The sequence below is a fragment of the Tiliqua scincoides genome, chromosome 3 (assembly GCF_035046505.1).
Source record: "Tiliqua scincoides isolate rTilSci1 chromosome 3, rTilSci1.hap2, whole genome shotgun sequence".
In the NCBI taxonomy this organism is placed as follows: Eukaryota; Metazoa; Chordata; class Lepidosauria; order Squamata; family Scincidae; genus Tiliqua; species Tiliqua scincoides.
This window is the reverse complement of record NC_089823.1, coordinates 228394935-228420554: the sequence shown is the minus strand read 5'-3', so window position 1 is coordinate 228420554 and position 25620 is coordinate 228394935. Positions and strand designations below refer to the sequence as shown.

Below are 25620 nucleotides of genomic sequence, written 5' to 3'. Positions count from 1 at the left end.
GGGACCCAGGAAACTATAGGCTGGTCAGCCTAACATCTATACCAGGTAAGATGGTGGAATGCCTCATCAAAGATAGAATCTCAAGACACATAGATGAACAAGACTTGCTAAGAGAGAATCAGGATGGCTTCTGTAAGGGTAAGTCTTGCCTCATGAACCTTTTAGAATTCTTTGAAAAGGTCAACAGGCATGTGGATGCGGGAGAACCTGTGGACATTATATATCTGGACTTTCAGAAGGCGTTTGACACGGTCCCTCATCAAAGGCTACTGAAAAAACTCCACAGTCAGGGAATTCGAGGACAGGTCCTCTCCTGGATTGAGACCTGGTTGAAGACCAGGAAACAGAGAGTGGGTGTCAATGGGCAATTTTCACAATGGAAAGAGGCGAAAAGCGGTGTGCCCAAGGGATCTGTCCTGGGACCAGTGCTCTTCAACCTCTTCATAAATGACCTGGAGACAGGGTTGAGCAGTCAGGTGGCTAAGTTTGCAGATGACTCCAAACTCCAAGTGGTGAAGACCAGAAGTGATTGTGAGGAGCTCCAGAAGGATCTCTCCAAACTGGCAGAATGGGCAGCAAAATGGCAGATGCGCTTCAATGTCAGTAAGTATAAAGTCATGCACATTGGGGCAAAAAATCAAAACTTTAGATATAGGCTAAAGGGTTCTGAGCTGTCTGTGACAGATCAAGAGAGAGATCTTGGGGTGGTGGTGGACAGGTCGATGCAAGTGTCGACCCAATGTGCGGCAGCAGTGAAGAAGGCCAATTCTATACTTGGGATCATTAGAAAAGGTATTGAGAACAAACTGGTAATATTATAATGCCGTTGTACAAATTGATGGTAAGGCCACACCTGGAGTATTATGTTCAGTTCTGGTCTCCACATTTCAAAAAGGACATAGTGGAAATGGAAAAGGTGCAAAAGAAAGCGACTAAGATGATTACGGGGCTGGGGCACCTTCCTTATGAGGAAAGGCTACGGCGTTTGGGCCTCTTCAGTCTAGAAAGGAGACGCCTGAGGGGGGACATGATTGAGACATACAAAATTATGCATGGGAAGGATAAAGTGGATAGAGAGATGCTCTTTACACTTTCACACCAGAACCAGGGGACATCCACTAAAATTGAGTGTTGGGAGGGTTAGGACAGACAAAAGAAAATATTTCTTTACTCGGCATGTGGTTGGTCTGTGAAACTCCTTGCCACAGGATGTGGTGACGGCATCTGGCCTAGATGCCTTTAAAAGGGGATTGGACAAGTTTCTGGAGGAAAAATCCATTACGGGTTACAAGCCATTATGTGTATGCGCAACGTCCTGATTTTAGAAATGGGCTATGTCAGAATGCCAGATGCAAGGGAGGGCACCAGGATGAGGTCTCTTGTTATCTGGTGTGCTCCCTGGGGCATTTGGTGGGCCACTGTGAGGTACAGGAAGCTGGACTAGATGGGCCTATGGCCTGATCCAGTGGGGCTGTTCTTATGTTCTTAATTGTCCTTCCCCAGTGAAGGTAAAGAACAAGTATCCTGATTGCAACCTAGCAACTCTATGATTCTTAAAGACACTCCCTCTTAAGCCATTTCTGCCCAATGTTGCATATACGCAACAGGGACCAAATGTTTACACTCGTGGGCCAGTCAGAAAAGGGTTAAAGAATCCTTTCAAGCATCCCATAGTTTACAGGAGTGTTTCAACAACTGAAACAGGTACTGAACAGAAATTAAAAATTACTTCAAATCCATCTGCATGATGAATCTAAAACAAACAGCATCATTCCACTCATTCTCCTCCAAAAAATGAGAAAGTTTTTCATCCGAAAAAAATATATAACAATGATAAAGATGGATCAAACTTAGAGCTGAGAGATGAAGTCAGTTACATCTTAAATTGCCACCCACGCCTCTTTGGCTTGTTTCAGTACCAGCTTATGGTACGGAATATCTAAGACTTGCATTGGTTTAAACCTAGACGGGAACGGTTTCATTCTCTTGCTTTTTTTCCAACCAAAATGACAGAGATAAATGGTCACATTACCATCAGAGTTCCTTTGGCAGAGTAAGCAGCATAGGAATACAGGAGGTCTTGACTGTGCAGCTTTCGGGTCTCTTTGTTACACAGCTGTCCACTCGGATAAAAGCATTCGCCAGTGTTATTCAGAGTCACTGTATTTGGAGAAGGACCCGGCAGGTCAAGCAGGACAGAGTAATTTACGAGCTGGACATCTTCAAGGCCGTAGGATCCCCACTGAACCAGAAGCTTTGCTGCAATATCTCTATCTTCTTTCCCATGCAGCTGTATCAAATCTCTGACAAGAAAAAACAACCAGCAAGTATTGGATTAACAGCCTGGTTTTTTTGACATTTTTAACAATTGAGATGCTTTTGATTTTATTCATGGGAGACCTGGAGTCTGGAGAAAAAAGAAGCACATGATTCTTTTCTTGTGTTTTAAGTCTTTAACAGCTATATCTCTAGAGAGGATACAAATACTGCATTAGGAACTTCAGAAGAGTCATTTTGATAGTCTTTAGTAGTACGATGAAGAAAAAGGTGGTTAAACAATTCAAAAACTGAGGGCCCAATCCTATCCAATGTACTAGCAGTGATGCAGCTATGCCAATGGGGTGTGCTCTGCATTTTGCAAGGGGGAGGCAGTCATGGAGGCCTCCTCAAAGTAAGGGAATGTTTGTTCCCTTACCTCGGGGCTGCATTGCAGCAGCGTCAGTGCTGGAACGTTGGAGAGGATTGGGCCTTAAGAATACTCTCCCTAACCCACTGTGGTCACATACAGCAGGATTCCATGCCCTTCATGTAGAGATGGGCTTAGGAAGCAAACCAAAGAATGAGGCAGAACCAATGGTCAGATAAACCAAGGATAATTCTAGAAAGCAATATGGACATATACATTTTATTTATTTATGTACAGTATTTTTACCCCCACCTTTCTCCCCAAAGGTACACAAGATGGCTTACATGTAAATGTTAAAAAAATACAACACAAAAATAAAACAAACATATCGATAGTATGAACAAGAAATAAATACACCAGAACCAGGGGACTTCCATGAAAGTTGAGTGTTGGGAGAGTTAGGACAGACAGAAGAAAATATTTCTTTACCCAGTGTGTAATTAGTTTGTGGAACTCTTTGCCACAGGAAGAAGTGATGGCATCTTGCCTGGATGCATTTCTGGAGGAAAACATTACGGGTTACAAGTCATAATAGGTATGTGCAAGCTCTTGGTTTTAGAGGCAGGCTGCCTCTGATTGCCAGATGTAGGGGAGGGCACTGGGATGCAGGTTGTGCCTGTTGTCTTGTGTGCTCCCTGGGGGCATTTGGTGGGCCACTGTGAGATACAGGAAGCTGGACTAGATGGGCCTTTGGCCTGATCCAGCGGGGCTCTTCTTATGGTCTTAAGAAACCAGTCTGGAGAAGAGAGAGGGCAGTAGATTTGGTGGGGATGAGGATCCAGGAGACATTTGCACAAGCAGGGTTGCACAGAAGAACAGCACCTGTGAGCTACGAACTGACAGCCCAATTCTATCCCCCATAATCAGAGCGGATACAGCTGTGCCAAAAAGGCACACACTACATCCCATGGGGGGGGGGCAATTGAATAGCCTACAGCAGGTAAGTGAAAACATTTACATCCTGATAGGTTGCCCATTGCCAACCAGTCTCCCCAGACAAGCACCACCTATTTTGGCACCTCCCTATATGTCTGAGGAGAGAAAAGGAGCAGGGAGGTTTTGAAGAGGGGACCACCCGATCCACCCCTAGTATCTCCTCACTGCTCCCAGTTCTCTTTCTCTGCCCATGGTCCATCCTCGCTGCTGCCTTATGAGAGCCAAGGGCTCCAGGAAGGCCACAGTTCCCTGGCCACTGCTGCTCACTGTTTCTGGCAGTAGTTAGGCTGCAGTCTACGGCGCATTACATTTTGCAACCCCTGTAAAGCGTGCTGCACTGCCGGAATGCAAGTTCTGGCAGTGAAGCGGGCACATAAGGTTGGGCCATGACATACTTTGTTGTTCAGAGAGTCCACAAAGAAGAAGGAGAAATTTCTAGGAACAAGAAGGATCACTCACAGTGGGGAAGGATGGATCATGGCCAAGAGTGCATGAAACTATTTGAATCCAGGAAAGCTCATGATTTTAATAGTCCTTTAGAGTCTCAAGGAATAGGGCTCTAATCCAACTCTTGGGAGGTCTACAACTTGAGTCTACACATTCAGAATTCTCACTGTCAGATTTTGGCCAATATTTTCAGTGCACACACATTTGTGAAGGTGGTATGTAAAGGCAGTGACTGCTGAAAGAGAGGGGGAAAATACTCTTTTAATTGTAGAAGTCCATTGCATTCATTCATTCCATTCAGCCAGCCAGCCAGCCAACTTAACTATTCCTTTACATCAGGGGTCTCTAAACTTTTCGGCCAAAGGGCCGCATCAAATATCTGGCATGGTGTCGAGGGCCGGAAAAATAATTAAATATACAATTTAAATAAATACATTAGAGATAGATGAATGACTGAAATGAATGAATGAATGAATGAATGAATGAATGAATGAATGAATGGGCTCAAATGTACAGAATTTCTCCAAGCACCAACACAGCCCAAGAAATACACACACTTAAATGGACCCCCATTCCCCCACCCCACAAGTACAACTCTGGTTGTGCTTGGTCAGCTGGGCCAGAGACTATCAGGGGATTAGAGGCTGTCAGCTGGCCGGATAGAGGCTCACCCCCAGGCCAGGGTTTGGAGGTCCTGGGGTTAGGGTCTATACCATAGGCTTTCCCAGTTCACAGGCTCTTAATGCATCAGTAATGTCTTCACAGTGTCCCTAGGCCAAAAGAAGTATTTTGAAAATACTCATTTCGCTCAAAAAATTAAATCCTCAAAAAATTAAAATATCCCACAGCACCACTGCAAGTTTGCTACAGTACCCTGGTGCACCACAGCACATACTGGTAGTTTGGGAACTGCAGCCATATGCACTATATCATAACAACCATATGATGTCACAACCTGAAAAGAGTCTACTTTCCCCCATGACTCTCCCCATATTAGTCAAGGATGAACTTCTGCTCATGTTCCAGATTGTCCAAGCTTCCCTTCCCAATGCAATCCTTTGTCACTCTTTCTTAAAAAGTTTATTCTGGATGTGGCATGACCCTTCAGAGCTGCCTCTAACACAACACGTGGAACTACAGATTAAACAAGGATTCCTGCGTGCATGGAAGTGCTTGGGCACATGGGATTCTCTGCATTGCAACCACTGCACAAACAAATTATGGAAGAGCAAACAGTGCCTATCTGAATACACTCAATGGACAGAGGCTATTTTTATACAAATGAGAATGACATTCACCATCTGTAGCATATTTTTATACCAAACAGAGCGCGTGCAATCACACATGTTTCAAGTGCAGCGGGCTTATGTTAAAGATTTGTGAGCTCTTTTCAAGAGGAATAATAGACAAAGGTCAACTCTTTGGATTTAATCTTTTCCACTTTATCTCCAATAAATCTTCAAACAGACTGCACAAAATAGACAAGCTAATCCAATCACTAGTACATTATAAGCCAGCAATTTCATCGGCTATGCCCTTTAATGCAATGACACAAACTTGGACAGTCCCAAAATGCACAAGAGTCATTTGATTAACACAATGGCTACTTGAAGATCCGCATTTCCCACAGGTATTGAGAGCATTAATAGAATAAATAATGGGAGGAAACTCATTCCCTACAAATAAGATGGAGGCACTTCCCATTAGCCAGCGCTCATTTCAATGACGGAGGTAGCTTTAAATTAAGAGCACAATTACAAAAGTGTGCCTTTCATTATGGAACGAGAGATGCTTCCTACTCTGTAATTAAATGAGCGTGATATTGAAACTTTGGTGACAATAACCTTGATTGAATTAAAGAAAAGCATGTGCATTTCTTATTTACTTCATAATTTCTTTACAGAATATTAAAATCCAGGTGTAAATCATTCCCTAAGCTTTATTAAAACAAATCTGTAGGTATTAAGTGCTTTGAATGAGACTAGGGAATAATTTAATCTAACAAACAAGCTTTTCAGCAGTTTTCACTAGCTGGATTAAGGTTGCGATCCTAAACCTCCTTATTAGTAAAATGCAACACAGCCCAAACCTATTCACACTTTCCTGGGACTAAGCCCCATTGACTCAAATGGGACTTACTTCTGAGCAGACATGCATAGAAGCTAAGCATATAACAGTCCAATAACTATAACAGTCCAATTCAGCGCAAACTCCCCCATGCTGATGCAGCAGCAGTGGCACTGCTTGTGCTGCCTCCTGCGGGGGAATTTAGCAGGTGGGCTTGTCTCCCTGAGGTAAGGGGACATCTGTCCCCTTTCCCCGGGGTAAGATTCAGCGTTTGCAATGGAGCAACTGGGACCTGCATTAGCTCAATCTCTGGTCAAGTCCATATTGCCCCCTGACGGCAGATCAGGCCCCGGAAGGAGTATATGAAGCGGCACCAGCACTGCCAATCCCCATCTGCCCACCTCACCCCACCACCACCCTCCCCCAGCCCTGCATTGCCAGGAGGGAACTTACCGCATCTGGTGGGCAACTGCTCTTTGCACAGCACTAGGGAGAGGCCAGTTTAGGAGTTGGCTGTAAGACTGCCATCCTATGTGCATTTCCCCGGTACTAAGTTTCCGTGAGACTTACTTCTGAACAGACACGTCTAGGTTTGCATTACAAATCCTACTGAAAACCACTGAAGCTGAGTTAGCAACAACTTGATATTCCATCTTCACCCCATTATGGCATCTTTTTTCCAGTGGCTGTTGCTGATGCTTCTTTTGTGTCTTTTTTAGATTGTTAGCCTTTTGGGGACAGGGAACCATTTGTTTATTTATTTAGCCATGTAAACCACTTAGTGAACCATCTTTTTTTTAAAGTGGTTGTTTTTGTTGGCAACCTTCAGTCTCAAAAGACTATGGTATCGCGCTCTGAATGGTGGTTCTGGCACACCGTCTAGTGTGGCTGAAAAGGCCGATTCGGGAGTGACAATCCCTTCCACACCGGGAGCAGGTGCAGTCTGTCCCTGGTCTGTCTCCCTGGCTATGGGCCTTCCTTCTTTGCCTCTTTGCCTCAGTCTGTTGGCCAAGTGTCTCTTCAAACTGGGAAAGGCCATGCTGCACAGCCTGCCTCCAAGCTCAGACGCCAGGGTTTCCCACCTGTTGAGGTCCATTCCTAAGGCCTTCAGATCCCTCTTGCAGATGTCCTTGTATCGCGGCTGTGGTCTACCTGTAGGGCGCTTTCCCTGCATGAGTTCTCCATAGAGGAGATCCTTTGGGATCAAAGTGGTATATGCATAATAATAATAATTTTCAGTGGGACTTACATCCCAATAATGAGCTGCCCAGGGCACTAAAAATGACTGGTGCCACATCCAGCACACTCTGGGCAGCCCCTGCCGCCACCTCCTCTTCGGGAGAAGGGGACTTTTGTCCCCTTCTTCTGGGTAAAGTGGGCAGCCCCGCAACGGGGCTTCTTGATTCCATGTCAACCCGAAGGTTGGCGTAGAATGAAGAGCCTCTGTGTCAGGCAGTCAGCTCTGGATCTGGTGGAACAAAGCTCTACTGGTCCCACCTCCCTCATGTCCCACTCCCTCCCCCGGAACGCCGCCTCCCCACCACCCCCCACACCTCCACTTACCACTGCTTGGCAGTCTGCATGACCACCGAGTGGCAGAGCACTTATGGCACGTTTGCAACAGTGCACGCTGGTGGTGAGCCGGCATGCAAAGCTTAGAATTGGGCCCTCAGTCACAACTAACTTTAGCTAACTCGGTGGCCATGCTGTCCATTTGTTCCCCACTGAATCCTATATCAACCCATGCATAGAATCACTCTCTTGATTTCTCACCATGATTACTCAGCTGATTCTGAACACGTGAGTTCATTCCATTGGAAAGCTCTGTGTCTGAGATGTTGTGCTGTGAATGTGGTAGCTGTAGTGTTAGGAGTCATGATGGCCAGTTGACACATGCCAGGCATGGCCTGTGATTCAGTGATGATCATGTATGTGTAAGGAAGCGGGCTGAATAAAAACAAACAATACACAAGGAAGAAGCTAAGAAGCCAAGAGGAAGGAAAAAATATTCCATTGTTTAACTCAGTGATCATCAGTGATCCTGGGGTTCTTTGGTACTAAGGTGTGTTATGCACCTCAGCTCACACCAGTGCAGACTAGCAGCCCAGTCCTAAAGTGCGCTAGCGCAGCCAGGATGCATAGCCTGCACTGTTCCAGTGCAGGTTAGGATGTGACTGGAAGTGTCCTTGGAGTAAGGGGTATCCTTACCCCAAGTAACACACAAGCCTGCCCTATGTAGCTATTTGGATCTCCACCAGATATTTAGCTGGTGGAAATCTGAGTGGCCCTTATAAAGCTGCCTGGGCCAGGAGAGGAGTTAGGATACAGCGTTCTCCATCAATCCCACCCCTTCTGGACTCAATCCATCCTCCGTTCTGCCCTGTCTCTACTCAGAAATGCCCCCTTCTTGCCTCTGAAACTCCCTCTTGACACCCTCTCTCACCCCCTGTGCACAACTCACACCCATCAGTAGTTGTGAGTCTGCTTTGTCCATAACTCACTTCTGTCAGCAGCCCTAGGATGGCAGGTTGGCACAATTCATCCCACTGGCACAGCTGACCCTTGAGTAACCACAAACATTTCTTATGGCATATTTGAGACACTGTAGGGTGGCAGACAGGCAGACTCACCAGCGGAAGGCAAGTATAGGATTGCACTCTTAGAGGTCTTAGTATTGCCCTACATGACCTGTGTGTGCACTTTAACAGTAATTCCCAGAATCCAGGTCTTTCTTTCTTGGGAGGTAAGCTGATGCAGACTGCCTTCCCTTCAGGTAGAAAGTTTGAAAACCATGAGGTTAACTTATCTAGAAATGAACCACACGAGATGATGGGTCACAATCTGTACCATAAAGCTTCAGCAATCTGATGGCAATTGTGTAAGGCAGGAAAGAGCCCAGAAGCCTCCTGAAGAGGAAATTTGTCTGTGCAGCTCGTCAGCTCCCAGCTGTCATAATGCTAGGATTCCCTGCCAGCAGAGCAGTATGACGGAGTCCAAGGGTGTTGGGCTATTTGTCGCAGAAGAAAAATGAACACTTGCAGTACACAAACATTTTGCTACAAAGTAGGTCACTGTTACCCTGCACATGCCCAATCTCGTCTGATCTCAGAAGCTAAGCAGTGTCAGGCCTGGTTAGTACTTGGATGGGAGACCGCCTGGGAATACCGGGTGCTGTAGGCTTATACCATAGTCTGTCGAGACTGAAGGTTGCCAACCATTTTTAGGTCTTAATGAGGGGGGGGGAGAGAAAGTGGTTCGACTAGCATGGGGGCCTGGGGGGGGGATGATTTTCTGTAGCAGAATTTTCTTTCACTGTTACTTCTTAAACACGTTAAAAAGACCAAATAAAAGATGTCCCAGATTGTGGTGGCATTTTTCCGACACTGGGGTGGAGCTACCTACATGTAAGAAATGCTTTGGCAATCTGAGTTTGGGGAGGCAAAGTCACGAGCACAAGCTAACAAGCAGAAGCTGAGCCTATTCTAACGGATTCTAACAAATCAGATTCTAACAGACAGATTCTAACAAATCAGAGTTGAGACCAAGTTATATCAGAGATGATCCTTACACAGGCTTCAGGTAAGGATCAGAAAGGCAACCGTTAGCCATGCAAAGTCCCGGCCTGAATGGGAAGCTTTTGGAGGTCTTCCTGTGGAAGACAGACAAGGACTAACCTGGGTAGATAGAGTCCTTCCAGTATCTTGGAATATTTTTATTTTGTCACTGTTCCAACTCAGTATAAGGTGGGTTCATATGAGAATGTAACGTGATTAACCAAACCTTAAGCCCCATTCTGACATTCATAAGAACAGCCCCACTGGATCAGGCCATAGGCCCATCTAGTCCAGCTTCCTGTATCTCACAGCGGCCCACCAAATGCCCCAGGGAGCACACCAGATAACAAGAGACCTGCATCCTGGTGCCCTCCCTTGCATCTGGCATTCTGACATAGCCCATTTCTAAAATCAGGAGGTTGCACATACGCATCATGGCTTGTAACCCGACATTATGGCTTGTAACCCGATGTACATCATGTATGGGGGTTAAAGATCATGCATGGGGGTTAACGTGGACATGTAGATACACAAGGTCCCCAAGTTACAGACATTCAAGTCATGGATGCCTGAGAAATGGACAGCCATGTCGGTGTTTTTGTCCAGGCGTAGTCTGTCTGTTGTGGTGTTTTAGTGCAGGTGTGAAAGAGCTGGGCCGGCAAGAGTCAGCACTTTCAACTGGTGTATGTTCCAACTTCTGGACAAAGCTCTGAAACAGAACTGGTACATACCTTGGGCACAATCTAGAAGGAAATAAGTATGCATCAACATGTAATAAATAGTATTCATCCAAGCACAATCTACATTTTAACCTCAATGATTTCCTCATGGTAATGGGTTCACAGACCAGGGGTGAGCCACTTGGCCTTTCTGTTTTCATCCTGCCTGGCGGCATCGTGGCTCAGTCATACATTCAAAAGCTGAGCATGGCAGCTGAGAGACTGAGGCGTGACTCAGGACCTGTCCAGTTCAGATCTTGCATCTGTTGAGCACTCACTGGTAGCCTCCGTTCCCCAGCTGCAAGATGGGAATTGCAACACTAACCTCCCTGAGCTGTTGTAAGGTTTCCATCAAGGTAATGCATGTGAAGTACTGTTCACACTCAGAAAGCACTTTAAAAATGCAAAGTATTGTCATGAAAACACAGGCGTGAACTCACCATGTGTTAATCAAGCCTAACTCCCGTGTGAACCCAATAAGGCCTTCAAGAACCCCAATGCCGCTATTAAGGGGCATCAGTTCACATGGATTTCCATCTGACAGATGCCGGAAAGGACCTTGCCAAAAACACTTCCATCCGACCATAAAGATGTTGTTTTTCTATAAAGGTGCCTGGTGGGTAGAAATTTCATCAAAAACTGTCATTCGGGAGTGAAATATGCTGGTGTGATTGTGTGCCTGCTTTTCAAATACTACTACAATTTGTGTTTAAATTCTTTTTCTTTTGCTTGATGTGATGTGATCCACGTTTGAGCTGATGTTTCCCGTTAGCTTTTCCTCAAGTCTAATTGTTCAAGAAATAGCAGTTGGGTATACGCGTGTGCCTATGAGTTTCTGCATGTGTGTATGTGCAAGAGTGAATGTGCATGTGTTGTAAATGAACTGATCTTTATTTAGGAGAAAAGTGACAGCAAGCTGGAATGGGAAGAGAGACCGTAAATATACTGTGTATTCATTCCCATCTTGTCAAGCCCCTCCGGTGCTAGAAAACACAGCCCTTTTTGCAGTATCTGCCTCTTACATTTTTTTTCGAGGGGAAAGATACACAAGACAGATGATAAGCAATATCTTAACTCTCCTCCAACACAAAAAAGTATACAGCCTGATCCATCAAAAAGCCAGTAACTGACATTTGCACAAAGCACCTCAATTAATCCACAGCTTCAGCATTTAGAATGATAAATCTCTAGCAATGTGCAATCCTGTGCAAATACCTTGTCCCGTCCGCCCCACCTACTCTGCCTTTCCACAGGGAAGCAGCATAATCTAGTCCTACTGCAATAACATGGATAGACTCAATCTAAATGTAGAAACTTTGATTTTTTTCAGTACTTGTCCGACAAGAAAACATACATACATATCTCCTTTATTTTTTGTGCTTTAAATTATGATCCTAAGTAGGCCATCAGCCCATTCTAAACAGGTGCTTTGGTGCCTAAAAAAATGAAACAGGCTAGGCTTGTGACAACATAATATTAAACAGAGGCAGAGTTATCTCATGTGCCACACTGGCCTCTTAAAAAAAATATGGAAAGCCACATAAGATGTGCCCTGCTAGATCAGACTGAGATTCATCTATACCAGTACTGAGTCTCCAACAGCAACCATGCAGATGTCTCTGGAAAGCTCAGAAGCAAGCGGTTAGGTGAAAATGATTCCTTATTATGTGCCCCCAACATCTAATGTAAATGGAGGCTATTTAGCTTTCAGGACAAACCTCTCCTATCCTCTGCCGCCTATATCTTACCACTTAGTCCTCTGCTCTATTGCCTGACAAACCTGCTTTCAAATGATTTTCATGTATTTAGTGTAGTTCACCTTTCCAGTATTATTTATTTATCACATTCAGGGCATTGCACATGAGCTTGTTACTGTCATCACTGTTACCACACCTTTCTAACACGCAATGGTCTTCTCTCTCTCTCTCTCTCTCTCTCTCTCTCTCTCTCTCTCTCTCTCTCTCTCTCTCATACACATAGGCACACAGACACAGAGAGAGTGAGAGAGAGTTTCTTTGAGTAGCTCACCAGTACCTCCCAACCACCAGGGATTAGCATTAGTGGGCCGCTGCTGATCCCCGAGGGTACCAGGGTCCAGGTCAAATGTGTCCCAGTCATTGTCATTCTTGGACATTTACGTCCGTTTTTGTTTTATTTTGTCTTGCATCCCAGCCATTTGCATCTCAGTACAGCTGGGCAACAAACAAACAAACTGTAACTGTAACATGGGGGCAATAAACCCCATGTTCTATATATCCTAAGCCTCTTGTCCCAGTCCAAAGCCTAACCCTGCTTTTGCATTTTAAAAATAACAAGTATATCTGGTGTAAATATACATACATTGGGGCATAAATGCATGGGAAGCAAAAAGAACGCTAATGTCCCATTCCAGGTTGACCAAGACACAGTTGTCTAGGACACAATGGTCCTGTTGCTATCCTGGAGGTACCCTTCACTGCCCAGAACACATCCCCGCTGCTGACTTACTGTGGTTAGTGCAGTCCACAGGGACTCCACATGGCCCAGCACAATGTTCATGCCATCACTGGGCCTTTCATGACAGTGTATCAGGACACACGCTATCATAAAAGGCGCACAGGATTGGCTGTAAGTGAAGATCACATGGAAACTATTACAAAGCTGGCTATTGGCTTTAGTTGCTAGAGTTTCTCTGCCTTTTTTTATTTAAAGCGTTTTATCTAAAGCATCCTTAACCCTTGATCTTTTACAATTTTTCCCTCTCAATAATGTTTCAAAGTGCAAAGCTAACTGACTGTCTCACTGCTTGCTTAATTATCTATTGCAGCAGAAGTTGACCATTCCTGTCAGATGGTATTTCTCCCCCACGGTTCACCAAAGATAGGACTTTTTTTTTCCTAAGTGACATTTTTCTGCCTGCAGAACAGCAACTGCAAAATCACACTGGAGTGGATAACGAGAGTTCTATTCCCTGCCCCCCCGCAACACACACTCACACACACACACACACTCACACACACACAAGCGCTGCTTCCATCATTCCACAAACTGTACAATCTTTTGATTTTGGCTGTCAAAAACAGCAACGTGAGATTATTCAACATGAGATTATCCTTTGAATTATTCACACCAGAGCTAAATCAGCATTGGGGGGGGGGGTGACTCTTGGACTGTAATACACAATTACCTGGGAGTAAATCCCATTGAGCTCTATGAAATTTACATCAGAGCATATATGCCTAGGACTGTGCTCTTAAGCAGTTTGGGTTACATGACTAGAATTCTGCTGGGCGGGGGCATCTTCCTGCTCTCCAAGGAAATATGACATGACAGGTTACTCTGTCTGTGTGTGTGTGTGTGTGTGTGTGTGTGTGTGTGTGTGTGTGTGTGTGAGAGAGAGAGAGAGAGAGAGAGAGAGAGAGAGAGAGAGAGAGAGAGAGAGATAAGGATGATCTTTTTAAAAGCATGCATAACTAGCTAAGGGCGCAATCCTAACCCCTTATGTCAGTGCTTTCCAGCACTTGATCTTTTACAATTTTTCCCTCTCAATAATGTTTCAAAGCGCAAAGCTAACTGACTGTCTCGCTGCTTGCTTAATTATCTAGTGCAGCAGAAGTTGACCATTCCTGTCAGATGGCATTTCTCCCCCACAGTTCACCAAAGATAGGACTTTTTTTTTTTCCTAAGTGACATTTTTCTGCCTGCAGAACAGCAACTGCAAAATCACACTGGAGTGGATAACAAGGAGTGTTCTATTCCCCCCCCCCTTCCAGCACTGACATAAGGGCAATGCAGCTCCTAGGTAAGGGAACAAACATTCCCTTATTTTGCAGAGGCCTCCGTGAGTGACATCCAACTGCAGGATGCAGCACATGTCCCATTGGCACTGGAAAGCACTGACATAAGGGGTTAGGATTGTGCCCTTAGTAAATGTTTTAGATTTATCTGATAAAATCCAATGTAAATTCATTTTTAACCAATGGAGGAATAAAAATAATCAAGCATATTGGGCATGAAGAAAGGTTTGAAACAAGCCTCACTCATGTCCCCCAACATTTCGCAGATGAATGTTAGGGCCAAGCTTTTAACACTGTCTTTTGTATACTAGCATCGCTCCCTAAGATTCCCTCCTGCTATGACACATTGTTGATGGTTCTTTGCCACAAGCTATTCACTGGAAACATTGACTCAACAATAGTAAAGATCACTGGTCCAGGTCTGAGTTGACCCGTACGGGCTGCTGCAGCGTACTCAGGGGCAAGGGGACCAATGTCCCCTTACCCCAAGGAGACCTCAAGCAGATGGAGGGTCTGCATCCCTGTGGGATGCAGCAGAGCCCACACTGGGCCGCTACATTGCCATGCAGGCATTTATTTATTATTTAGGATTGGGCTGTGTCAGGGGTTGAGCCCTTGTCCGACCCCGTCTTACCTGGCTGCAGGCCAGGGGCAGAACTGCCTGGCCATAGAGCCACCACCACCTCTCCAGCTGACCAGGTAAGACGTAGGGCGGCTGGGTGGGAGAGACCATCCCCCCAGGGCTCACCTGACCTGAGCAGTGAGCAGGGCTTGGTCACCATTAACCACCAAAGAGGAGGGAAGCAGGCCAGGGTCAGGGCCCCTTTAAGCCTAGAGAGGGAGGAAGGGGAGGAGCCGAGGGTGTGGCTGGGGAGGATAAAAGCAGGGAGGCCTGTGATGACAGGCAGTTCTGGAGAGGGAAGGCAGAAGGCTGGAGCTGGAGCGCCTGCCTGAAGACCGAGGGCCTCAGGTCCTGCCTCCAGGGAGGAGGACAAGGGTGTCGTGAACCCCCTCCCCCTGGCTTGGTCTGAGGCTTCCCCTGCAAGGAACCCCAGGGAGGTGGACACCCCACCCAGGGGTCCCATGAGACCATCCAGCCGACCCTCGGCACTCCATCAGAGGACGCCTTGAGACCCCCCCCTTTTCGGGGCACCCCTCACAGGCTGTTAGTGTTCATATGTGTTCACCTACCTACATGGGGGAATCATGTTGAAAAACAGTCAGAACAGAAATACGTAGAGCCTAATACTGTCATTGAATGATATTACCTATTAGTGGGCTTTAGTGTAGACCAGTGTTTCTCAAACTGTCGGTTGGGACCACTAGATGGGTTGCGAGCCATTTTCAGGTGGGTCCCCATTCATTTCAAGGTGTATTTTATTTTTTATATTTTAGATTTGATGCTACTATGGTATGTGACTGCATTTGGGGAAATGTTACAGATATGTTGTTTTAATAGGCTACTATGTACATATTCTTTTAACAATGATAGTCAATGGGGCTTACTCCCGGGTAAGAGTGGATAGGATTACAGCCTTTGAGATATTTGGGGAATTTTTTTTTTAACAAATCAGCAACAGTTTGGGAGGGTGGTTCTTTATTTTAAATATTTTTTTAAACTATACCTATTATAAACTTTTAAGTTAATTAATTAACAACAAAATCTAATCTAATCTAATTAATATTAGATTTTGGTGTATGGGGTTGGCAAAATCCGGAGCTGGAGTCCCTGAGGCAGTTCATGGCTGAACACAGTCACGTTCTGGCAACTCCTGCGACGCCACTGGAACCAACCGTATTGGCTTCTGCCTTTCCATTGGACCATTTCAGCGATGTGGAGAGGGGGGATTTGCTGCATGGGAAACAGTCTATCCTCCATATCTACTTGACCCAGGCTTCGCACACTGGAGAGGACACTCTGTTCCAGAGCCACCATTCAGAGCGCGATACCACTTCGAGACTGAAGGATGCCAACATCGCCCCTGGCAGCAAAGGGGGCAGCAGCAGTACCTCTTCATTACACCACATGGGGGCTTTCCACCACCGTGGGGGTTTTCCAAATCGATCTCATTTGAACATTCTCTTTGGTGTGGCTTTTTTTTAATGCCAAACCTAATCCATATTTTTAGACCAAAACACCAAGTTGAGGGCAACATTTTCAAGGTTCTGCCAGGGTACCAGCTGCATGCACAAAATTAGAACGTTAAGGCAAACTTTGATTAGATAATGCCGCAATAAGAGGCAAAGCACAGATAAGCGACAGCAACATGCAGATGTTCCGAGCTGCGCATTAAGATTTTCAAGATGCCCCCACACTATTAAGTGTGCTTTAATGTGCAATCACCTGAGTTGCTTTATCTCAAGAAGAAATGGGCCAGGGTAGAATAAGAATGTTTAATCTGAAAGGCCAGATGGTGGTAGTGGCTGCTAGGCACTAAAGAGGAAACTGAGCTACTCAGAAACGGCAGCATCAATTAAGTCGTTGAAATACTAAAGCTAAACCATTACTTGTCAGAATTAAAGTTCGGCTGATTCTCTGTCGAAACAAAGAAATCACAGAGCTGTGGTTTGTGCTTGCTATGACTCTCTGAAAACAAACTGGGAGAAGGGAGAGAGAAGGAGGGCGAAACCAGGGACATCCATAAAAGTGGTATTCAAAGCTGCTCTGGAGAGCTGCACAGATTTACAAGGGACTCATATTTTCACATTTCAGAAGGCACAAAGCATTGGCCTGGTCCTCTTTTATGGCTTCTGTACGTTCCCGGAGGCGGAGAAGTCATCTACCAGCTATCTGGTGAGCAGATGGGTTCTGGGAAACTGTGTGTCATTAGTTATTAGCATTAATGGCCATCCCATTCTGAATACCAAGTAGTGAAGGGCAAGTATGTGGGATCATTATATTTTAGCTCCATGTTTTCAAGGGGCCTCAGACACATGTCCCGTCCCACCAAGGTCAGAGGATAAATATCAAGGCTTTAAAGCTAATGAACTGTGTTTTTAGAGAGAATGGTTGCCGAGGAGGAAGAAAAAATCCTGGGAACAGGTTCCCTAAAGTGTGTTGTTACTTCTGTGGTGCCACCAACGTTGTGACACTTTACAGAGTACAAAGGTACAGGGCTCTCCCCCAAGAGGCTTACAGTCTAAAGCAGTGGTTCTCACACATTTAGCACCGAGACCCACTTTTTAGAATGAGAATCTGTCAGGAATCACCGGAAGTGATGTCATGACTGGAAATGACGTCATCAAGCAGAAACATTTTTAACAATCCTAGGCTGCTATCCTACCTACACTTACCCAGGAGTAAGTCCCATTTACTGTCATTGTTAAAAGAATATACATAGTAGCTTGTTGTACAGGTCTGTAACATTTCCCCAAATGCAGTCACATCCCATGGTATTATCAAGTCTAATATATTAGAAATAAAAATAGTGATATGAATGGGGACCCACCTGAAATTGGCTCGTGATCCACCTAGTGTGTCCTGACCCACAGTTTGAGAAGCACTGGTCTAAAATCTGATGTGGAAGTGAAAACAGAAGAAGGATGCAAGCAAAGGGGGCAGAGATAAACAGGGAAGAAGATGCCGTTCGTTGAAGGCCCACTACTTTAATCACCCGATTCATGGGAAGCAAAAATGATGTGCCATTTCTGTGATTTTGCAGCGTGGAAAAGGGGGGGGTGAAAGGGCATGCCAATATACCGCTTTTAAACAAGAAGTTATCAATGCTGCTTACACAGCGAAAAGACACAGTATCTGGTTCTCTGTCCCACAGGGGCTCACAGCCAAAATGGAAACACCAGTACCCAACCACTGGAAAGGACATTATGCTGCCTTAATAGGGACTTGTGGGGGGGGGGGGGATTGCATCCCTCATCAGAGGCTTCACTTTTCTTCCAAAATCTCCCTGGAACAATGTCACATCATGACACAGCCTAGTTTGGGGGACTTTTTGTTGACATAACAGTTACTGCTCAGTGGCAGCTACTGGACGGACTGCTGTCAATCCAAAAGTTGCAGGAAATGATGAAAAAGGTTAGTCACTTCTCCCCTCCCCAATTTCAGTGCTGGAAGCCTGCCAGCATTTGTCATTTAAAAATAAAATAAAACTTTTGACTCAGCTATTTCATAACACCACATTGGCTATATGCAGCTCCATCAGCAATGGGACAGCACGTTTCAGGGATGAGTGAGTTCATGAAAACTGATTCAAAAACCTTTACAAGAATTGAGTCAATACTGGGGCTTGGTAGGAATAACAGCCCAATCCTATCGCCTGGGCCCTGCTGGCAGAACACGCGTTCCGCTGGCAGAAGCACCAGGATTGGGGTGGAAGTGCCTGGATCCTGGAATGCAAAGTCATGCAATACCATTGGTGAATCCAGTGAGGTTACCAGAGCAGGTGACTCAGTGATGGGGACAGGTGGCGGGAGGGACAGAGGAATGGGAGTGTTTCTGGGTGGGGAGGGGAGTGCAGGGTAGAGGTGGGAGGGGGAGTGACACAGGCAGAGGAAACAATATTCCCCTTACAGCTTTAGTTTAGAAGTGCCATGAGGCTAACATCACAGCAGTGTTTCATTATATCAGTTTGATGGTTTTGCAGATAGGTACCCAGCAGGCAAAATGAAACGTCAAATTCTGCACAGGTTAATGGTAGCCCAAATAGCTATCATGGGTTATATTTTCATAGTATCTCAGCAAAATATAATATTTGCCAAATGGCATGTTCTATTAACTGGCAGCTAGCTCACCCATAAGAGAGCATAATGAATTGGTTAATAGCATATCTAATTATTCTCAAAATTAGCAGCTAATTAATGTATAATTATGGTTTCAAAATGGGCTTCATATTAAGCCGCCTTCAGTTTTTAATGTCTTTATTTCAATCATGGTTAAAAGAAATTAAAAGTTCAGGTGTTCCTGGATTCTGGGGGGTCTCTAATTGGAAGCTCAACCTTTTGCGGACATCCACTGGACAAAGGGCTATTGACATCATCAGTTATTATGTATGCCAGGGTCCTTAGAGCTTGAACCATGACTCTGATTGGCTGACTTACAGCCCAATTCTATCCACACTGTCCTGGGAGTAAGCCCCATTGACTCTAATAGGACTTACTTCTGAGTAGACATGCATAGGATTGGGCTGTTAGCCCATCAAGTGACCTGGAAGCAAGGGTGCTCAGACCTCTGTGACCCACTTCTGTGCCTGAAGTGGGATTAACAATAGGGCCTACAGGGGTGGACCAGCCATGAAGCTGACTGAAATGGCTGCTTCAATGACTGCTTCAGCAGGTATGGGGAGGTGGAAAACCAGGAGTTGGCCCCCAGTAATCTTCCTTTACCTGCCACCTCTCCTGGTCTGCTACCTGCCTGGCTGCTGTTCTGTACTCTCCAAGCATGCAAGGCGAGCATTAAGGGGGAGGGTCTTCCTTTCTCTTCCAGCTCAGCCGCCACAGTTGAGTGCTCAGAAAAAGGATCACTGCTTTTCCTCCTTCTTGTAAAGCTGCCAGCTGGGAAAGATGATAGTGTTGGATGGAGGTTCCTCTTCCAGTCCCCGAAGCCTTTACAACAGGGGTCTCCACACTTTTTGGCCAGAGGGCCGCATGAAATGTCTGGCGCAGTGCTGACGGCCGGGAAAAAAATTTCAATATAAAATTTAAATAAATAAATAAATAAATAATTAAGAGATGGAACTTAGATGAGTGAATAAATGAACGAGTGGGCTCATTCACTCAGCCTCTCCGGCCCTCAGAACACCCTCCAGATGCAATCAGAGCACAGCTCTGGTCATGTTCAGTCGAGTGGGCCAGAGGCTTTCAGGGGACAAGAGGCTGGCTGTGGGCCGGATAGAGGCTCACTGCGGGCCGCATCCGGCCCCCGGGCCAGGGTTTGGAGACCCCTGCTTTACAAGAAAGTACGGAGGAGGGGAAAAGAAGCGCATGCCAGTGCAGTGTGTGTGTGTGTGTGTGTGTGTGTGTGGCTAGCTTGTGGGGGGAAGTGTGCTGGTGCACATGTGTGCCCTGGCAAAGGGGCAGCAGAACTTGAAGGGGGCAGCAGTTCAGCTACCATTTCAGGCGGTGAATCAGATTGGGGTGCCCCAGGAGTGTGCAACATAAGCCCATGAAATGGGTACATTGGCAACCTTCAGTCTCGAAAGACTATGGTATCGCGCTCTGAAAGGTGGTTCTGGCACAGCGTCTAGTGTGGCTGAAAAGGCCAATCCGGGAGTGACAATCCCTTCCACACCGGGAGCAAGTGCAGTCTGTCCCTGGTCTGTCTCCCTGGCTGTGGGCCTTCCTTCTTTGCCTCTTTGCCTCAGACTGTTGGCCAAGTGTCTCTTCAAACTGGGAAAGGCCATGCTGCACAGCCTGCCTCCAAGCGGGCCGCTCAGAGGCCAGGGTTTCCCACTTGTTGAGGTCCATTCCTAAGGCTTTCAAATCCCTTTTGCAGATGTCCTTGTATCGCAGCTGCGGTCTACCTGTAGGGCGCTTTCCTTGCACGAGTTCTCCATAGAGGAGATAGACAGCACAGAAAGGGCTAACATGGATACTAAGAGCCTGGCTTTCTGGTCAACCAAGGGCAGCATTGTATGCATGCCACGTCTAAGCCACAGTCAGCAGGAACACTGAGCTGGAATATACTCGGTTCTATTTACATAACTCTACTTGAGGCATTGCTCAACTTTCACAAGTAAAAATGGTCAGTGGCAGCATGAATATGCTGGCAAACCCACCTTTGGAGACAACATGCTCCATAGCCATACCTCTTGCTCTCTTCATTGAAGCACTGTCTTCAGATGCATCAGCACTTGCCTACTTCAGAAGACATCTAGGGGCATCCAGTGTTCCTGATCATGGGGAGGTTCTCTCCCTGAGTACAGCATTAGGCTCTTCAGAGCAGTGCTGTAAGCATGAAGGGCAGGTGTGGGGCCAGGGGGCTTACCAGTGCAGTCATGGTGTTCCTGACCATGTGCTCTGCACAGATGAGTAACACCTGGACAGAGGGCTAAATCCAAAGTTGAATTGATATGACAGCCAGCAATCTCTGGCAACGTAAGCGATCAACTCAACTTACTTCCATGCAGGCCTGGCTCTACCTTGAAGCAGAGTGAAGCAACCAACCTCTTGTAGCCAGCTTGGGACTGACTGAGGCAAGGATAGCCAAACCAAGTTGCCACCAAGTTGGTGGCATCTCTTTCCTTTGCCACCAAGTTGGAAACTTACTTCCCCCCCCCCACCGTGTTGTGTACAAAGCATCTCTGCCTGACCACGTATGGCCAGGATGTTCCCTTCTATGGGTGGAGTTCAAAAAGAACACCACAGAGTTGTAAAAATGTAGAGATGTAACACACTAATACACAGTTTTCATTCATAATCTAAGGCAGTGATTCTCAATGAGTGGTACGGGTACTACCAGTGGTACCTGAGGTGGTGATTGGTGGTATTCATAGGATGCCTGGGCACCTGCAGCCTAGCAGCAAGAGCAAGAACAGGACTCAACAAACAATGATAGGAAGCTCAGCCTTGGGGGCAGAGCTCCAAATCATGCTTTTCTGTGCTTGAAAAAGCCCTTCCACCCACCCCGAGCCTCTTACTGGTGTTGTCATTGCCAGTTACTTTCAGTGGTACTTAGGATAGGTGGACAACGTGAAGCGGTACAACGGAGGACAAACCTTGAGAAACCCTTATCTAAGACAGCCAGTGGTTTTGGCAGTCCTTATTACTGAGTTTCTCATCTTCAGTTTTTTTCAAAATGTGCTCTAGGGGAACCTTGAGGTTTTCCTGGAAACTTTTTCAGGGATTTCAGTATGAGAAATTTTGTCATGCAGGATAAAATTCCCTGAAAGACAGTTTGTTTAACCATCACTAGTAGCATTAAATTGAAATGTCACTCCCGCCCCCAATACTGTCACAACTTTATCACCCTGCAGCAGGGATGCAAACAAGAACACTCACCACCTACAAGTGACCATGAGTAGCTCCTAGTAGCTGGTCAGTGCCAATTTTTCCCCTCCAGAGGAAGGGCAGAAAGGATCCTTCTCAGATCTTATCTATCCTCAGATAGAGCAGTATGATGATGTGGTCATCAGGACGTCAAACCAGAGATTTAATGAAATGATCCAACAGAGATATCCCCCAGCATGCACAGGTGTGTTGAGCATGACCTGGCAGGAACTATTACTTCACACCATGTGGTAAGGAGGCCCCTAAAGGCCTAGCCAATGCCCTCTGTGAACTGAGTTTGCACTCTTGAATGTGACCAAGAATTCTCTGCAATAGACAGGAGGTATCTGGCAGACAAGTCAATGCACAAAGGTTCCCTCTTGGCAAACCACTTGAGAACCACTGCCTTAATTATCATGGGAAAAACCACCTGTGAATCTTGATTATGTAAATGAGCCCCCATATGCTCCTTTAAAATATATATATATATATATATATATATATATATATATATATATATATATATATATATGTCTTTTCTTCCAGAGTTTACTTCTCCATCACATATTTTCATGTTGACAATGATGAATGTTGCCATAGAGATCCCCAAAATACACAAAGAGCACAAAACAAATACTGGGTATCAATATGAATCAGAAAATCCCAAGCTTTATGAAAGACTGACCTTTCTGCTTGCCATTGTGATCGCTCTGGGGCTTTCAAAATGCTCTGCACCTGTGACAGGGGCCCTGTCAATCACTGTTCTCAAATGTCCCTTTCCCATCAATCCCACAGGGATCTCCGATGCCTCTTCCCTGTATACCTATTTTTCCCTTCTAAATGAATTCAAAGCCAGCTGCTTCCTATGTTCAGGTGCATTTCAAAGACCTGACCTAATATGAACATCCTTCCTACCCATCCCCACCACACGCCCATAGATCTGTGACAAGCTGCTTCAAACTGGCTGCATTCTCTCAGAGCATTACAGTAAAGGGCTTGCCCCCCTCCCCACGCCTTAAGGAGAGAGAAATATAAATTAATAATTCCCCTTGCCGGCTCTTTTGATAATACCATTGCCTCCCCATTCCACCAGCCTCCACTTGCTGTGGTGGCCACGCCGCGCTTGCTGGCACTGTCACATTTATGTATGTGACACATGTATTCTTGTTCTGGTGGTGTAAATGGCCCTTATAATTGGGCCATCTTTTGCTACCCATTCCTCCAGGTCCTTTTGGAGCACTTCACAATTAATTCATCACATTAATATTTACTTGGCCACCTCATTGCTTATCCACAACTTCAGGTCATTTATGAACAAACTGAAAAGCGTTGGTCCCAAGACTGATCCTTGGGGCATATCACTTTCCCCTTCTCCCCATTGTGAAAACTGCCCATTTACACCCAGTCTCTGTTTCCTGGTCTTCAACCACTTCCTAATCCATAAAATGACTTGCCCTCTTATTCCCTGCAACTACTAATCCCTTTTATTCCATCCAAACTGCTGCCATTTGAGAGTGTTCACTACAATCACATTTAAAATAAATGACAGCACAGTCCTACACATGTCTACTCAGAAGTAAGTTTTAGTGACTTCATGGGACTAACTCCCAGGAAAGTGTGTATAGGATTGCAATTGAGCCATGCTCAATGAGACAAATGGTCCTCTGAGTTCAACCCCCTGTTTCCATAGTGGCTAACTCTGGGAAGCCCTCAAGGGAGGTCATGAAGGCAATATATCCTGCTAACACCCACAGCAACCACCTCCAAACATGGAAGTTTGGAAGTAACCAGCATGAATAACAGACACATAGTCCATGAATTTGTTTAGTTCCGAGTCGATACCATCCAACGCAGCGGCCAGCATCAGACTGTGTGGAAGTATTGTATGTCATGTTTTCTGATGGCATTTGCTTTGTTCTGGGTAGAACAGAGAAAGTTGATGCTTGCTACCTTGAATAATCTGTGACTTATAAAAAGTATTTAATCTTTGTTATAGTCATGGTTGAAGCTGTCTGTAGGAAACTCTGGAAGAGCCCTAAGCAACTCCTGATGACAGCATAACAAACAAGATGTTTGGAACACTACCTGATTTCTCTATCCGTGGACATGTCTAGATGTAATTCAGCTTGTCTTCTGCTAGATGAAGCATGAACCCCAGGAGATATGGCTACTGTGGTGCTGTTCCTTTAGCTGGGAATCATCAGGCACTCTGAGTCATTGAACAAAGTCAGGAGGAAACAAGGACCTAATGGTTTCCAGCTCTTGTTAGCCCCTGTAACTGTTCCTTTTTGCTTTTAAAGCGAGACCATTAGACTATCACATTAAGTATAGACATTCACCTATTCCATTAGGTTTCTTGAAAGAAAGAAAGAAAGAAAGAAAGAAAGAAAGAAAGAAAGAAAGAAAGAAAGAAAGAAAGAAAGAAAGAAAGAAAGAAAGAAAGAAAGAAAGAAAGAAAGAAAGAAAGAAAGAAAGAAAAAGACTGCTTTTAAGCTGTTGGAAACATAGGCATGTTGGGGAGGGCAGAATGAAATTAGACATGTTTGCTACAAAGTGGCAGAAAACAACAGAATGTTGTCTCATTTCAAGATATACTTCCCCACCACCACCACACACACACACACACACATTTTGTTTTCTTATACTTGACAGGTGAGTTTCCTTTTTCTCCCCTGAAGCATCAAGGATCTTCTAAAGGAGGTGATCATTGTCTTCGGGAAGTACTTTGCGCAGTACGTAAGAGAGACCCTTCCAACCAACTCCAGTTTGTAGTACAACTGGGAGAATGTTTCCACTATTCTCTTATCAAAATTTCATGTGGATTTCAGATTTTGGGAAGGGGCCATAGTTCAGTGGTAGAGTATGTGCTTTGGATGCAGAAGGTTCCAAATTCAGTCTCTGGCATCTCGGGTTATGGATGGGAAAATCGAGGGCCAGAAACTCTGAAGGGCCACTTCTAGTCCACGTAGGCTGTACTGAGCTAGATGGACCAAAAGGAGATGTCCATGTAAGTTCCAAATTGCCTTGTTTTGTTTCTAAAGTAGAACAAATGCAATAAGAATTGTCCATTGTTCAGTTTCTAATTTCTGAACTTTGCAGGGTGCTGTGCATGTGCAGGTTTCCCACAACGTTCCCTCTTCTCAGTTCATTCGTACCTGTCTTCCATAACAGCAATGCACATCCATCCTTTGATAAACCACTGCCTAAAAGAGCAATCTTAGTGTGACTGAATATAAGGTTGGATGAAGATGCTTTTGGCATGGAGTATTTGACCAAAGTGCAAGCACTTAACAGTGACCAGAGAGATGAGGAAAGGCAAGGCAAATGTACTGAACACAGTGGCAAATTGGCAAGATCCAATGCTATTGTGAGGATAACAAAAGGTGGGTGTAACTTTGTATGCCAGCTCTTAGATCCTTGGAGGAAAGGCAGGATAAAGTTCTAATCAATGAAATTACACACACACACACACACACACACACACACACACACAC

At 45.3% G+C, this 25620-nt stretch overlaps 1 protein-coding gene across 1 annotated transcript in view; it reads right to left on the bottom strand.

The window, feature by feature from the left end:
- NAALADL2 (N-acetylated alpha-linked acidic dipeptidase like 2) overlaps positions 1–25620 on the bottom strand; it is a 395487-nt gene that overhangs the window by 315644 nt on the left and 54223 nt on the right. The window contains exon 2 of the mRNA XM_066622267.1: positions 2033–2303. Within this exon, the coding sequence (XP_066478364.1) occupies positions 2033–2303 (271 nt within the window). The remainder of the gene's footprint in view (positions 1–2032; positions 2304–25620) is intronic.